The 14,898-nt window shown below is 39.6% G+C and overlaps 2 protein-coding genes across 4 annotated transcripts; both read right to left on the bottom strand.

Annotated features, from left to right (window-relative positions):
- On the bottom strand, positions 1-7,084 carry LOC112782707 (bystin). Of its 3 annotated transcripts, none has more exons than XM_025825229.3 (12): positions 6,653-7,084; positions 5,591-5,968; positions 5,245-5,371; positions 5,084-5,135; positions 4,617-4,944; positions 3,063-3,142; positions 2,362-2,409; positions 1,421-1,567; positions 1,112-1,184; positions 958-1,033; positions 562-661; positions 1-143 (listed from the first exon to the last, which is right to left on the bottom strand). In XM_025825229.3, the coding sequence occupies exons 2-11, from the start codon at positions 5,915-5,917 to the stop codon at positions 582-584; spliced, it is 1,338 nt and encodes a 445-aa protein (XP_025681014.1). In that variant the 5' UTR covers positions 5,918-5,968; positions 6,653-7,084; the 3' UTR covers positions 1-143; positions 562-581. The 3 variants fall into 3 exon arrangements, with proteins under 3 accessions (XP_025681014.1, XP_025681016.1, XP_025681015.1); XM_025825231.3 differs by having other exon boundaries at positions 573-661; XM_025825230.3 differs by lacking the exon at positions 1-143 and having other exon boundaries at positions 412-661.
- Positions 7,085-10,178: 3,094 nt separating this feature from the next.
- LOC112786364 (uncharacterized) lies at positions 10,179-11,513 on the bottom strand. Its single transcript, XM_025829752.1, has one exon. The coding sequence runs from the start codon at positions 11,511-11,513 to the stop codon at positions 10,179-10,181; it is 1,335 nt and encodes a 444-aa protein (XP_025685537.1).
- Between the last annotated feature and the right edge of the window lie 3,385 nt (positions 11,514-14,898).

Below are 14,898 nucleotides of genomic sequence, written 5' to 3'. Positions count from 1 at the left end.
TGTCAAAACCTCAAAGCAAAACTTTTAATATAATATACCATCCAACAATACTGTAATACTATAGCTGCAAAGCCACCCACTGATTCAAGATGACTGCAAGTCCAACCTCTTGTTCTCTCCAAAAAACAAAAAACAGCAATGACCTGCGACGGAAAACTAGTATTTCAAGGCTTCAAAATCTAAATTAAATATCTAAATAAATAAAAGGTAAAGATTCAAAATTGTACAAAGTTAAACCAACACATACATTCACCAGAAATTTTGGAAGGAAAATAAATAACCTATTTAATCCAGAACTCAATGCTGATATGATATATAAAATTTAAAAAAAAAAAAAAAAACTACACACACTAGGCAGTATTTACTATTTAGTAATGACTAAACCAACAAATTATGCTATGGAAGCTTAAATTCTAAAATGCTATTGTCATATCAAATATTTATTCAATCAACCAACAATTAATCAACACAACTTCACAAAAAGATGAATCAGTAACAACTAACAACAGCATTGAAAACTTGAAACAAAATTACGAATATAACACAATCTAAAGATTGTACCAGATCCATACAACAACTAATTAGTCCTCCTCCATTGGAACCTCTGGAATGTCAAAACGATCTTCTTGGATGGGCTTGATAATCACAGACATCGGCGAAGGTACTGGGTGTGTCAAGGAAATAACATGTATGGCGGGAGGTATAAAAGGACAAACAAAATCATAATTAGGTGGTTCCATAATATTTAGAGCTAGACATGTTACTCTTAAAACATGATCCCTTATTTCTCAATATTGAAAATTGCTTAAAAACTGTCCATGCAATAGCTGGAGTGCAAAAATTTATTAGCCTGTCTTGCAAAAGTTTATGCTCATCTTTTCCCGTTATAAATTATTCATATAACAGAATTATTTTTTTTGCAACCTCAACATTTAGAGACTCTTAACAAAAGGATATAGATTGACATGACATCTTCCTCCTTTTCACCTCGGTTTCGGCTGTGGTTCAGCTCTCTAATAATTTCAGGTGTAATCTGTAGCAAGGGAAAGTAAATTATAACCAGAAACTAAAAACGCAGGGAAAGCAGCCCAATCAGGGTCACAGAACTCACTAATCTGTGCTTTTGCTTTTCAAGTAGAATCCTTAAGTTATCCTTATCTTCCTTTAGCAGCTCATTTTTGTACCTGAAAGAGACATCGATGTAGAATACTAGATTAGAAGGCCTGCTGGACAGAGTAGATTATTAAGGCATAGACAACAAATTAGCTTGTGAGCACATGGGAAGCATACAAGGCAACAAATTGATGGACATCAAGACTCTAAGAACATTTAATAACACAAAAAAGTATTTTCTAAAACATTAACCAAGTGAGAAGAAACATTGATATCAAATAATCAAGGAAAATGATAAATCACTGACCTCTGCACAAATGCAAGAAGTGACTGGTGCCATATAACAGGCATTATTCTAATGTCGTCAAGAAATCTCATAAAGTGAGCCACCGCTGCATCAACAACCCGATATGGCAAGGCATATTTCTTCTCCAATAAAATCTTTATGAAATAGCTGCAACGATTACCACAATTAATTGCCATGACATATTAAGGAAGAAATGCTATTTTGATCAGACGATTTATAGTGCTATATCATTTAAGACATGAACAGAGCACATAATTAAATCGGAATGCATTAAGGCTGACCCACATATTTTGAATCCAATGTTTTGGGAGAAGACCATTGGTTCACTAGGCCTTATTATGGAGAATCCAATTAATCCAACTCAATCTGTAGAGGTCCCAAAGGAGGGGTGGCTTTGTCCCTCCCAACAAGAACTTCACTCCATTTCCAATATTCGAACCTCCTACTCCTAGTTATAACCCCAAACTTTGATGTTACATGTAACATTTTCTAGTGATTTATATTATATTATTAATTAATTATTAATATTAATATCAATTCATTAATTATTAAAGACTACCTTTATTTCATTTTTTTAATATAACAATTCACAATTGATGTTATTGTCGTTATGTATGCATCTTATGAACATGTATATGGGCATAGGAAGACAGAACAAGAGATAAAACCTTTGGAAATATATGCATATATATCTAAACAAATTATGCTCTATCTAAGATAGAACAAGGCATCTAGTATCTATTTAGGGTAAAGCACATAGTCTTCAGAGAACTTTCACTCAAACATGTTGAGACTAGAAAGATATAACCCATTGATGTAATTTTTTTCATGGTTTTTTATTTGGGTGGATCTATTTTCCTTTCTTTCTTTCTATTTGCTCTTTTATGTCCTAATAAAATCTTTTGTTATCAAAATAAATAAATGGTTACAAAAGTAAATACCTTGTGGTGCCACAATATTCCATCCTTACCAGCCTCAATAGCACAGCACTGTAAATAGATTGAGAGTTTTAGGTGAGTCTTGCATTCAAACAAATCAATTTATACTCATTCAAACTTCTGGCATATTCTACATGAAAATTTATGCACCAGGTATCCAATATTAACAGTAAATTCTCAAACTTTGACTAGCAGCAAACGCAAGGCTATCCTGCCACTATAATATTGTATAACAAGATCGATTTTCTTTTGTTGTTACTGCTCAAAGCTGACATCAAACTGTTTTGCAATAATAATATTTATGTCAACCCACATCATGGTTTAAATTCGGGCAATGTCCACAATGCATCTTGCTAAGGTGCATCATGCCTTGAAGAGCACATATACACAAACCAATTATTGAACATTATAAACTTCTCCCTAAAACTTCACCCCTCATTCCACTACTGATTTTTGAATAATGGCCAACACCGCTAAATAGCACCACCACGCTTTTAATTAGATGCCTCTGGAAATCCAAACATCCATCAAACAATCAACAGCATCGAATATCAAAGGGAATGTAAATAATTACACTATCCTTTCTCCAATAATGCTATTTTCCTCCAACTAAAGTCCAAGAAACCAACTAGAAAAACCACTATACAACACATTTTAGTGAACTATAAAAACTTCACAAGGAATAATTGACAAAGTTCACATACCTAGAATGGAATGAAGGAATAGAAACCTTTTCCATGACACTTCCAATAATGACTGCTTCCCTAACCGTGCATGTGCAAGACTGTAGGAGAAAAATATTGTAAATTTTCACAAGAAAAATGAATTAACATGTTGAGTTGTAGATTGCATTGGTAGTATAGTTCATGCAAACTTGTATTATAAATCTTATTCGACTCCAATAACTAAATAACAAATTATGATCATTAACAAGTTATGATCATTAACAAATGTAAATGTTTTTCTACATATGGTGTTTATTGATTTGGAAAAAGTGTATGATAGGGTACCACGGGAAGTCTTATGGAAGGTTTTAGAAAAGAGGAGAGTAAGGATCGCAGCAATTAAAGACATGTATGATGGGGCCACAACTAGTATGAAGACTCAAGGTGGTGTGACAGAGGAATTACCTATTGGTATAGGATTACACCAGGAATCATCCTTAAGTCCATACCTTTTCACATTAGTCTTGGAAGTACTCACAGAACACATCCAAGAGCCTGTGCCATGGTGCATGCTTTTTGCCGATGATATCGTCCTTATGAGAGAGTCAATGGAAGACCTAAATAAGTTGGAGTTATGGAGAGAAGCTCTAGAAGTGTATGGTCTGAGCATAAACCGTAGCAAGACGGAATATATAGAATGTAACTTCAGTCTGAGAAGGGAAAACCCCAATATAGAGGTGAAGATTGAAAAAAACATCATACGAAAAATAAAAAATTTTAAGTATCTTGGATGCATCATACAGGATAATGGAGAGATTGAACAGGATGTAAATCATAAAATCCAAACAGGTTGGTTAAAATGGCGGAGTGCATCTGGTTTTATATGCGACAAAAAAGTGCCTTTAAAACTTAAAGGTAAATTATATCGCACCGCTATAAGACCGACTATGCTGTATGGTACGGAGTGTTGGGCGGCTAAAGGGAAGCACGAACATAAGCTGAGTGTGGCAAAGATGAAGATGTTGAGATGGATGAGTGGTCATACGCGATTGGATAAAATAAGGAATGAAGATATAAGGGAGAGAGTTGGAGTAGCACCCATTGTGGAAAAGATGGTTGAATCGCGTCTCAGGTGGTTTGGACATGTGAGAAGAAGACCGATAGAACATCCAGTCAGGAGGGTGGATGAGATGGAAGATGGACAAAGGGCGAAAGGCAGAGGAAGACCTAAGAAGACCATCTATGAGGTGGTCAAACGAGATCTACATGTAAACGGTCTCTCTGTAGATATGATACATGACAAAGCACAATAGCGTCGTTTGATTCATGTAGCCGACCCCACTTAGTGGGACAAGGCTTTGTTGTTGTTGTTGTTGTTATTATATAAAACCTAAATGTTTTTTGTTCATTATATAGAACTTAAACCCAAATTAATCCTGATATAAATTGCTCTTTTAAACTGCTTGAAATTTAGAAATCAAAAAGTCTTCAAATGTGCCAAAAGCTTAAAGAATATTACTATAGGTTCAAATCAATTTTGCATTGCATATCACAAGAAGGTCAATGCAATGCAAAGTATAAATAACTGCATACCTCACACAGTGGTAACAAAATTCCCTTAAAGAATGCACCAGGTTTGTAAAATGCCTTTTTGAGAGTATGATATACACTTTCATGCAGCTTTCTATTTTTCCTTATATCTTCTCTCACTCTTGGAAGCAAGACAAGTTTGTAGAACCGTTCTGCCTTTTTCGCATTTAAATTAGAAGCGAAAATCCTAGTTACTTGATAGAAAGCATGTGGTGACCAATTCTCAGGTTCGGTCAGATACAATATCTCCTCCCATTGTGGCATGGAAGGGATGGGTTTGATTGCCTTGGGTATTTTTCCAGACGTATATGTGCTAAGTATTGTCCCCACTCTGCAAAGAGAAAATTAGACAAAATCAGTTGGGCATGATATCAAAAGCACAAACCAAGGCGCTAACAATCTCAATACAAAGGAAGTTGTCCATTTGAACTCTATATCAACATAGAAAATTGAATTGGATTCGCAATTACCCCTTGTATAAGTCAATTACGGACTGGTCCAATTTAGGTACTGATTGATTTTCTGGAGAAAGAACAAAATCATAGATAATGTGAAAGAATAAAAATCAAACCTCAAAAAAAAAGGAAACAACAAAAGTCAAAAAGGAAAAGTGGATGAATTTTAATGATACCCAAAGCAACAGAACCATCCTTTTCTTTTATCCTTTCAACAATGAGATCTGCAAGTGTTTTCTGCTGACCCGGCTGCTTTGACAAGAAAGTATCTATTATTCTCTCGTCCTCCTCATTAATATTCTCCTGATTTTCAATATTGTGAACAAGGAACAATCAAACACACTGTAAGGGCACATTCAACACAGGCTGGATACTCCTAAATTCCTAATTCAGTCCAAAATAGTTCACCAATATAAAGAGGCATATAACAATTTGCACTTCAAGATGCAGGGCATTCAAAGTTCCTAATTTCTCAAGAGTGCTACATATGAGGAATTTGCATCAATGAGAGCGTCCACTCACTTCATATCCAGCAAAGTGGCTCTGCGTCTCATCAAATCCTTCAAAGTTATCGATATCGCCATCCTCATCTTCAATGACCACGGGCGGCTCTTCAATTCTATGGAAGGAACTCTTGGCATTCTGCTCCTCCTCCTCCTCCTCCTCCTCAACCTCCTTCTGCTGAATCAAAGCTTCCTTCATGATCTTTGAGGTGATGTTCGAAGCAATCAACTTGGCTTCCTTCTGGTGCTGTTTGGGAGCTTTCGTACCCTTTTTCGACTTCACAGACTCAGTGCCATCAGGGACAAATGGCTCCGGATTGTGAATCCTTTCCTTCCTCTTACCCATTGATGAAGCCTCTTCTTATCCACCAAAACTGAAAATTATTGGTTTTTCTTTCTGCAAGAAGCAATGGAAAAGAAAAAAGTGGTTATAAATCTTGACAAAGTGATTAACAATGTTGAGGCATATCAGCATATGGTCATTAGTTCAACCAGTGGATGATACAATAATTAGGAAAATACAAAATTTTACATCAAAAATGCATTAAAACTCAAACTAATTGTCACTAAGACATTTTTTCCTATGATCAATGAAAAAGCAATGTGCATGCATAAGGAAACACAAATAAATCCATAACAAACAGCAACGATATTCCTATTTGTTTAAGAGCTTCCCCCAAACAGCAATGGTGATAATTTTTTTCCTCTTCTAATACTGATTTATATTATTGTATGTTGCAGCTAAACTGTTGGATTGTTGAATGTTTCAGTCAAAAAGGACGCAATCTCAAAATCTTTTGGCTTCTAAGCTTAGATGAACAAACTAAAATAAATTGGATAAGAAGGTTTTATAAAATCAGTTAAATGGAAACACAAACGGCAAAGGATAATAAACAATATTTACATAAAAATTAACAAGGTCAGAAGAATCATTGTCCTGGAAATGAATATTTTTAGTGAATAACATTAAATTTCTTGAATCAATGGTCAATAGGAGAGTTCTTTGTTTAAACAAATTTAAAAAAAAAAAAAAAAAAGTTCAATAATTTTTAATTTGAAATAAATGTAAATTAAATCTTACATTTGGTATTAAAAAAATCTTTTGATTTCCTGATGCACGTAGGAGGGGCTGGAGGGAAAACGGAGGAGCAGACGTTGTCGGAGGAAGAGCAGACGCGTGCTGGGTTGCTGGGGCGACGATGGTGCTAGAGGCGCAGACGGGGTGTTGGTGAGTGGCACTGGCGTCGGAGCTGGAGGAGGGCGGAGACGAGGAGTGGAGAAGGAGGGCGCCGTTCTCCCGCTGAAAGCCTGAGAGTGAGGAGTGAGCTGAGAATGACAATAGGGTTTAGGGTTTGTGTTCTGCTGTTCTTAGAAGGGATATTCTTGGATTAGACAAAACTTAAAAATGACGGCAAATCACACGTATAAATCAAATGGATTATCAAAAGTAAAAACGTTACAAGGATCTACTATAAGGATAATTTCATGTAGTTGGAATGAGACTTGTTCGAATTCTACAATCTAAAAGTAATTTAAATCACTTAAAATCGAATTACAAGTGATTAATATAAATTAAATTAGACCAATTTAAATTATGCATGCATATAATCTTAGGAGTAATTCGAATCATTTGATTCAAACTACACACATGAGCCACTATTTCAAATTACACACGGTTTAGGCTGTTCATGGTAATTCGAATTGCACTCATTTGAATTACAAAGCTTTTCCCTATAAATAGAGTTCGAATTGAGTTCATTCGAACTATAATTCCAAACTCCTACCCCACTAAATCCCAAAAAAAACTCTTTTCATACGACTCCAACAAAGTGTTCAACATCATATTCAGTTAATGGGGATAACCCGAACCGACTTTATTGTTTGGATGGGGTCCCCATATAGCTGGTGTCATCAATAAAGAGATTAGTGCGCACTGTTCTTTTTAAAATAGGATTTAATGTGTTGTTTTTATATTTTTGCCTTTTGGTTTGTTATAATAGTAGTCATTATTTACTGTTGTTAAGTTAGATAGAGTTGTTATATTAGTGGTTTATTAGTGATTAGTTGATTACAAATAAATAGAAAAATATGAATAGTAAGGATAACGAAGGGTGAAACTTATTTAGAGTAAGATTTTTTTTGTTAACATGAATAGTAGTCATTGAAGTAAATTTTTCATGTTAATATTATACTATTTTTAAGAAAATATTTTTTATTAGGCACAATTTGATGTATATATGATGTTATTTTCCATCTTAATACGTAACATTATTTGGTAGAGTAAAAGTTGTATTATTTGGATTAAGATATGCATTAGTGAATGATGTTGTATAAATATGTTTCGAGCTGAGAGACAATGTGATACTTTCTTTATGCAGTCCCACCGATGTATCACGAGCATGCGATGGCAGCAGGGTATGTGCCTGGACGAGAGGTACGTTCCGTACTTGCAGATGGCCGGTTTATACCATCTTGCGAGGCTAAACGAGAGCTGGTTTAGGCTGGATGAGCCCCTAGTTAATGCATTCATGGAGCGCTGGCGTCCGGAGACGCACACGTTTCATATGCTGTTCGGAGAGTGCACGATTACACTGCAGGACGTAGCGTACCAGTTAGGGTTGCCGATCGATGGACATTATGTTAGTGGTTATCTGACAGATTTTCAGACGTACATCGAGGGTGGTCGCCCAGCTTGGGCGTGGTTCGAGGAGCTGCTGGGTGTATTGCCTCATGCAAACTGCATCCAGAAGTTTACAGTGAACTGCAGCTGGTTCTAGGAGACATTTGGAGAGCTTCCTAATGGAGCCAATGAGCCCACTGTTAGGAGGTATGTCCGGGCCTATATCATGATGCTGTTGAGGACTCAGCTATTTGGTGATAAGTCCGGTACTCGCATTCACATTAGGTGGCTGCCATACGTAGCTAGGCTTGAGGACATGGGTGTGTACAATTGGGAATCAGCTGCTCTCTCGTGGTTATACCGGTGCATATGCCGCGTGGCGAACAGATACGTGGTGAAGTTAGCCAGACCGTTACAGCTGCTTGAGTCAAGGATCTTCTGGCGGTTTCCTGAATTCAAATCCGCTGGATATGATACGTTCGGTTGGCCTTTATTTGTCACAATTATTAGGTTTTAGGTTTATTATATGCTATTATTTTATCCTATTCACAATTTTTCTATTCTATTATTTGGTGTTAGCTTCATTTAGTGATAACCTGGGTGTGGGTTGCAGGTAGTCAGGTCACAACCCTACAGCGAGCGAGAAGGGACCTCAAGTTGTGAGTTGGAGGCTCAATATAGATCTCTTACAAGCTGGGGATGTGAGTATTTCAACCACTTATTATAATTAAAATCTCTCTTAGATTAGCAACGCTATATAATAAATGATGACGTTTCGTAACTTTTTCTATTCACAATTCATTTGGATGCCGTATAGCTCTCATGCCGTAGTTCAAGTTGTGCATCCGGAGATATTGGAGTCTTGGCATGTAGCGTTATGGAGGTCCGTGACAGCGTTGATATATTTTGCTGTCATAGAGTGGCACTAGATAGATCAGGTGCTACCGCAGTTTGGTGGTACAGCCTAGACCTCGAGCCGCACCAGACATTGACTTTTTGGTGTCGAAGGATGGCAGAGGTGGTGATCGTTAGTTCCCATACAGCTTGCAGTTTTGGCACCTTCATTGGGATAACCGGGCAGATCATGTGCTTCGGTTTGATGTTGTGCCAGACCCAGGTCCGTCGCATGAGTTTCTGGATTGGGGGAGCCAGCATGGCAGGAGATTCCTATCACCTGAGCTCTTTCTCAGTGACCCCAAGGCCGTTCCTATTCCGATCGAGGCGACTCAGTGAGGTGCAGGTCGAGTTTCTGACATGGATCCGGTAGATGATGTTCCGGATAGGCATCGTGTTGAGTGGATAGCTCGTGTTGGGACACGTATGAGCCAACGTGAGTGGCGGTAGCTCGAGCATGCGATGGCGAGCAGAGAGGGCAGGGGGAGAGGTGGTGGATGACGCAGGGGCCGCGTTGGACAGACTGGGTAAGGTGCTCGTCGAGTTAGAGCTGGATATAGGGGGAGAGGTGGACATGAGATGAGCACAATGTTGACGAGGATGATGACGGTGGAGATCATGATGGGGCTGATGGTGGAGATGATGGTGGGCATGATGGCGGAGGTGACGGTGGGATAGGGAGTGGACTTGGAGGAGGTGCGCATGGCAGCGGTGGTAGAGGATCTCATGGTGGAGACTGGTATGGTTCTGGTGCGGGTGATGATTTGGGCAAGGGTAGCGGGGGAGACGGAGAAGGGTCGTTCGACGATTACTTTGTCGATGTCCCCAGTGATGACTAGGCTATTCATGAGAGCAAGACATGGGTTAGTCCAGGTCAGCGTCTGTCAGACCTGTTGACCAGTGATGGTCTTGATGCGGATTTTGGAGGATCACACTTCCTAGAGGAGATTAGTGTCATCATGCAGGAGGATGAGGCAGCACGTCAAAGATCACATGCCACCGGGACCCAGTCACACCTATATGTGGACCTAAATGAGCCTCCGTCGAGTCCAATTCAGGAGCATTTTTCTTCGGGTGGTACTCTTTCGTCTGCCTACACTGTTGTCCCACAGGCTGGTGCAGGATCATCTAGCCCCCCCCCCCCACATCCTGAGGCAGGACCGTCTAGGCCACCCCCACATCTCTTGGGCCTGTTCGGGTCAGCCTCATCAATGGTAGTCTGAATTCTAGTGGTCCTGGGACGCCCTTTAGTCGCACGCCTCTTGGAGGGATTCGGTATGACTACGGGTCCATCATACGGTGGCCAAAAACCCTCAGGGACGGGAGGGGTGAATCCCATCTGATACATGCTGAATACCGAGCTAAGGCAATACACTTGATGCACATAGGGTTTCCAAGTGAGCCGTGAATACACACAACATGCTAAGGCATGACAGCAAGGATAATGAAGTGTCTGAAAATATCTGCAATCACATGTCTGAGCCCTGAGTGACACTTTGTAACTACCAAGTGAGAAGGACCCAGTAGGCGTGGTTTCGGAGACAGTGAACTCAGAATTATCTTTGTCATATAAAGTCACTGTGAAACACCTCGACGTCTTTAGATTAGCCTCTATGGCCTTCACTAGATGTTGATTAAACTGCTGTTCGATTCCTAACTGAGCCTCTTCCTTTCTCCCCTTGCGAACAAATAGCTCGGCCAACCTCCCATACGTGGACTGCACCAGTGAACAAACAGGAAGGTTCTTCACTCCCTTCAGTATGGAATTGACACACTCGGAGATATTCGTCGTCATATGTCTGAATCTCCTACCGTCATCCCAATGTTGAGTCCACATCGCATACTCAATCCTGTTAGCCCAGTCACACATGGCAGGGTCTTCGGTTCGTAGAATATCAAACCAGTAATCAAATTCAACCTTAGTCTTGGCATACGCTGGGTTCACCCGAAGCATCTGTGCATCCTTATCCTTAAAAGTCAGCGCAAAATTTGTGGCCACATGTCGAATACAGAATGCACGGTATGCAGCAGGTGGTAGCCAACCTCCGTCGGGAGCCTCAAGTGCCGCCTTGATACCGTTGTGTCGATCTGATATCACCAAAATACCCAGCTGCAGAGTCACGTGCTGGCGGAGGTGGGATAGGAAAAACGACCAAGACTCAGCATTCTTACCCTCCACGAGTGCAAATACAATAGGCAGGATGTTGCAGTTTACATCTTGTGCAATCACAACTAGCAACGTACCCCCGTATTTGCCGTACAGGTGGGTCCCGTCGATATTGACAAATGGCTTGCAATGTCGGAATGCCTCAATACACGGTGAGAATGTCCAAAAAAGCCGATGAAAATAGGCTTGCGAGTCGTCTACCTGCCCTACCACTCGCATAGGACTCGTCCTCAACACTGCAACAGTACCAAGCATCGTCATCTGCACACCTAAGACCCATAGCGGCAACTCATTGTATGACTCATCCCAATCTCCGTAAATCTATGCCATGGCCTTCTGCTTAGCCAACCAAACGCTCATATAAGTCGGCCTAAATTTGAAATGTGCCTCTGTCGCATTCAGCAGTATCTCGATACAGACGGCTGCATCAGCTCTAACCATTGGCAGGATGAATGCCGAGATCACATGATAATCAAGACTCTTGTGATTGCTCGAGATCGACGTGGCCAGACAAGTATGAGGTCCATTGTACCATTTTACCTCCCAAATACCCATGCACTAGCGGAGACTGATCCTAATCAACCATGTTCACCCGTTACCAAATTCGTACACTTCCCAAGGTACTTGCGATAATTGGACCCCACCACTTTGTATTGTACCCCGCGTCGGATGCTATATATCTTCACGCTTAATATGGCCTCCTCTTTGTCCTGAAACTGCTGACCAACCTAAAACTCTGATAGACCTCCGGTACCCTGAGTATCTCTGGCACCAAATCCAATAGGTTCGCCAGGAACCCCCTTTTTTCTCATGGCATTTAAGTCCAAAGATGAAAAGTGCCTAGAATACTGTTGAGTCCCTGAGCTGGACACTCCGCCAGCCCTAGCTGGATTACTTGCTGTTATGTCATCACCGCTATCATCGGCAATGATGTTCGGCTCCACATCATCGATAATGCATCGTCTATACCATTCGGTGCGCTACGCTGTAATGAAATCGGCGCCCTATCAATAATACCAACATCTTCGTCACCACTGCGGTTAAGATCAACTGCGAAGGACGGGGAGGCAACCACCATTTCCAGAGGTGCAATCACAGGCACAGATAAAGATGCACCAACAGGTCTCGAACTAGAACAGGCTGCCGTTGCTGGAGTTTGGGTATTCCGGTTCGAACCACCTGAGCTAGAGACCACATTTACAAACTTTGCCAACAGCTCAGGTGTCCTGACCTCGGAAAACTGCCAACGACAATGGAACAGAACCTCCAAATCCTCGTCACTCCCTATGACAAACGAATTGTATTTCACATAATCTCACAGAACTGAGATCGAAATGTGATAGAATAACTTCTCAACCCGTTTCACGCCTTGCAACCCCAGTTTCTGTATTATAGAATTCAGGAAGTCAGTGAAGCTCGTTGTAGGTTTCAGAAAAATACTGAGGGGATCCTTATCAGTAAACTTAATACCAGAATGTGTTTTTTTCTTAATTGATCCTCTATAGTGCACCAAGACTAAAAAACTCTCCTCACTAGCCATTGTGTTTCACTCTAGTTGGAGGAATTCACGTTCACGCCATATTTATACACGTTGGGGGCCTGATAATTTGAAGCAAGCAATTTCAAATTATATATACATAAATCGAAACAGACTCATTCGAATTACTAGGGCCCTCCTTTCATGCATAATTTGAATCACTCTAATTCAAACTACCCTAACACTACATGCATGCTTAATTCGAATTGACCAAATTCGAATTACATCCATCACTACTAATTCGAATTGGTCTAATTCGAATTACTGTTGGTTTTCTAATTCGAATGAGGCTCATTCAAATTACATAAGAAGGTGCTTCTCGGAGATCCAGTTAACATTTTTTGAATTTGGTAGAATTGTGTAATTTGGTCCTCCATTTGGTTTAATTGTGCATCTTGCCCTAAAAATTAGGATGGATTTGGGGTTAATTTTTTTGGATATGACACCAAGTTTGCTGTTCCGCCTAGTTATAGAAGTTAGGAGTGTTTTACACTGTTGTGATGGCGGTTAGTTGATGGGAAGAAATCGGATGGTCCGATTTCTTGGAGGTGAATACACAAATCGGACCATTCGATTTGTGTTGGGAAGACATTTTGCTTGCAAAGAAATCGGACCCACCGATTTTTTTTGTCCAAAAAAATTAGACCCAGCGATTTCTAGTGTGCAGGACAAAATTTTTGTTGTACAATGAAATCGGACCCACCGATTTCTCGCAAAAAATATTTTTTGGCGGGCTTTGCCACTAATCGGACTATCTGATTTAAGTTTTCAAAAAAAAAATTGAACCATCAAGAAAGCGGTCGGACGGTCCGATTTCAGTTTTATATATACCAACTCCATAACCGAGCTATCCACTTCGTCTTCTTCTTCTCACACTATTCTCTTCAAATCTTTGAAGCTCGTCTTTGCTCTTTCTCTATTATCATGGATGATAGAGTGATGTTAAAAGTGTATTATCATGGTCATTTTTTATTACAAACATCTGAATGAGTGAAATTTGTGTGTGAAAATTCATTCGATATTATAATTTCATTCACACTGTCATTTGAAGATTTAAAATGTTTGATTTGTTAGAAAATGAATTCTCAAATATCTAGGAGAGTGTCGTGTATTCCATACAGATATCACTACAACAAAAACGCCATTTAGCGGCGGTTCCTGAAGCCGTTTAGCGGCGGTTTTGAACAGCCGCAAAATATTTCGCGGCGGTTTCATGAAATGTTGGAAGATAGGGCGCGGCAAAATGGATAGCGGCGGTTTTAGTCAACCGCTGGAATAACCGCCGCGAAATGTGAATAGGTTTTGCGGCGGTTATAATAACCGCCGCTAAATAGCAAATAAACGAAAGTAGCGCTTGTTTTGCGGCGGTTCTAAACCGCCGCCAAATTTCAGTATTTTTGGAATCAGATCGGATCGTCTGGTAGTCCAATTAAACCCGCGCTTCCACCAATGGACCCACAACGCGTGGATCAACTATGTACCGGTGGTCCAATTAAACTATGTAAAGCCTTCCACAAATGAAGAAGGCAGGACTCGAACCTTGAACCTGGAAGAAGGAAAAGCTTTAACAATGTCATGCTGCCACCAAGCCAAATGACTATTCGACATATAACGCTAATAATTATGTATATCATATAAACACATTTTATTGCCACACAATTTCTTGTTGTATACTTTATATCTGATCATAGTTATTATAGGCACCTTATATATTGGACAAAATGCACAATTAAACCAAATGGACGACCAAATTACACAAATCTACCAAATTGAAAAACATTACAAGGATATCCCAAAAGTACATTCTTATGTAATTCGAATCAGTCCCATTCGAATGAGACAAACCAACACTAATTCGAATTAGTCCTAATCGAATTAGCAGTGATGCTTGTAATTCAAATTTGTCCAATTCGAATTATGCTTGCATGTAATCTTAGGGAAGTTTGAAATAGGGTGATTCAAATTATGCATGCTAGGACGTCCCTAGTAATTCAAATCGGTCCATTTTCAATTAATTTTGGACGATAGTAGATCGAATTAATTTATATCTATTTATATATTATTCAAGTGTATATAAAGAGTACATTTAATAATATCCATAATGAATTC

Source organism: Arachis hypogaea, chromosome 20, assembly GCF_003086295.3.
Source record: "Arachis hypogaea cultivar Tifrunner chromosome 20, arahy.Tifrunner.gnm2.J5K5, whole genome shotgun sequence".
NCBI classification, from domain to species: domain Eukaryota; kingdom Viridiplantae; phylum Streptophyta; class Magnoliopsida; order Fabales; family Fabaceae; genus Arachis; species Arachis hypogaea.
The sequence above is the reverse complement of the archived record's forward strand: the minus strand, read 5'-3'. Positions and strand labels throughout refer to the sequence as shown.

Excerpts from the sequence above, each read along its gene's own strand:
- LOC112782707 (XM_025825229.3), bottom strand. The coding sequence starts at position 5,917 with ATGGGTAAGAGGAAGGAAAGGATTCACAATCCGGAGCCATTTGTCCCT. Across the intron at positions 3,143-4,616 it reads TTTTGTTACCACTGTGTGAG|TCTTGCACATGCACGGTTAG; the intron begins GTATGCAGTTAT and ends TTTCTCCTACAG. Across the intron at positions 1,185-1,420 it reads CTTCTTGCATTTGTGCAGAG|GTACAAAAATGAGCTGCTAA; the intron begins GTCAGTGATTTA and ends TGTCTCTTTCAG.
- LOC112786364 (XM_025829752.1), bottom strand. The coding sequence starts at position 11,513 with ATGACGATGCTTGGTACTGTTGCAGTGTTGAGGACGAGTCCTATGCGA.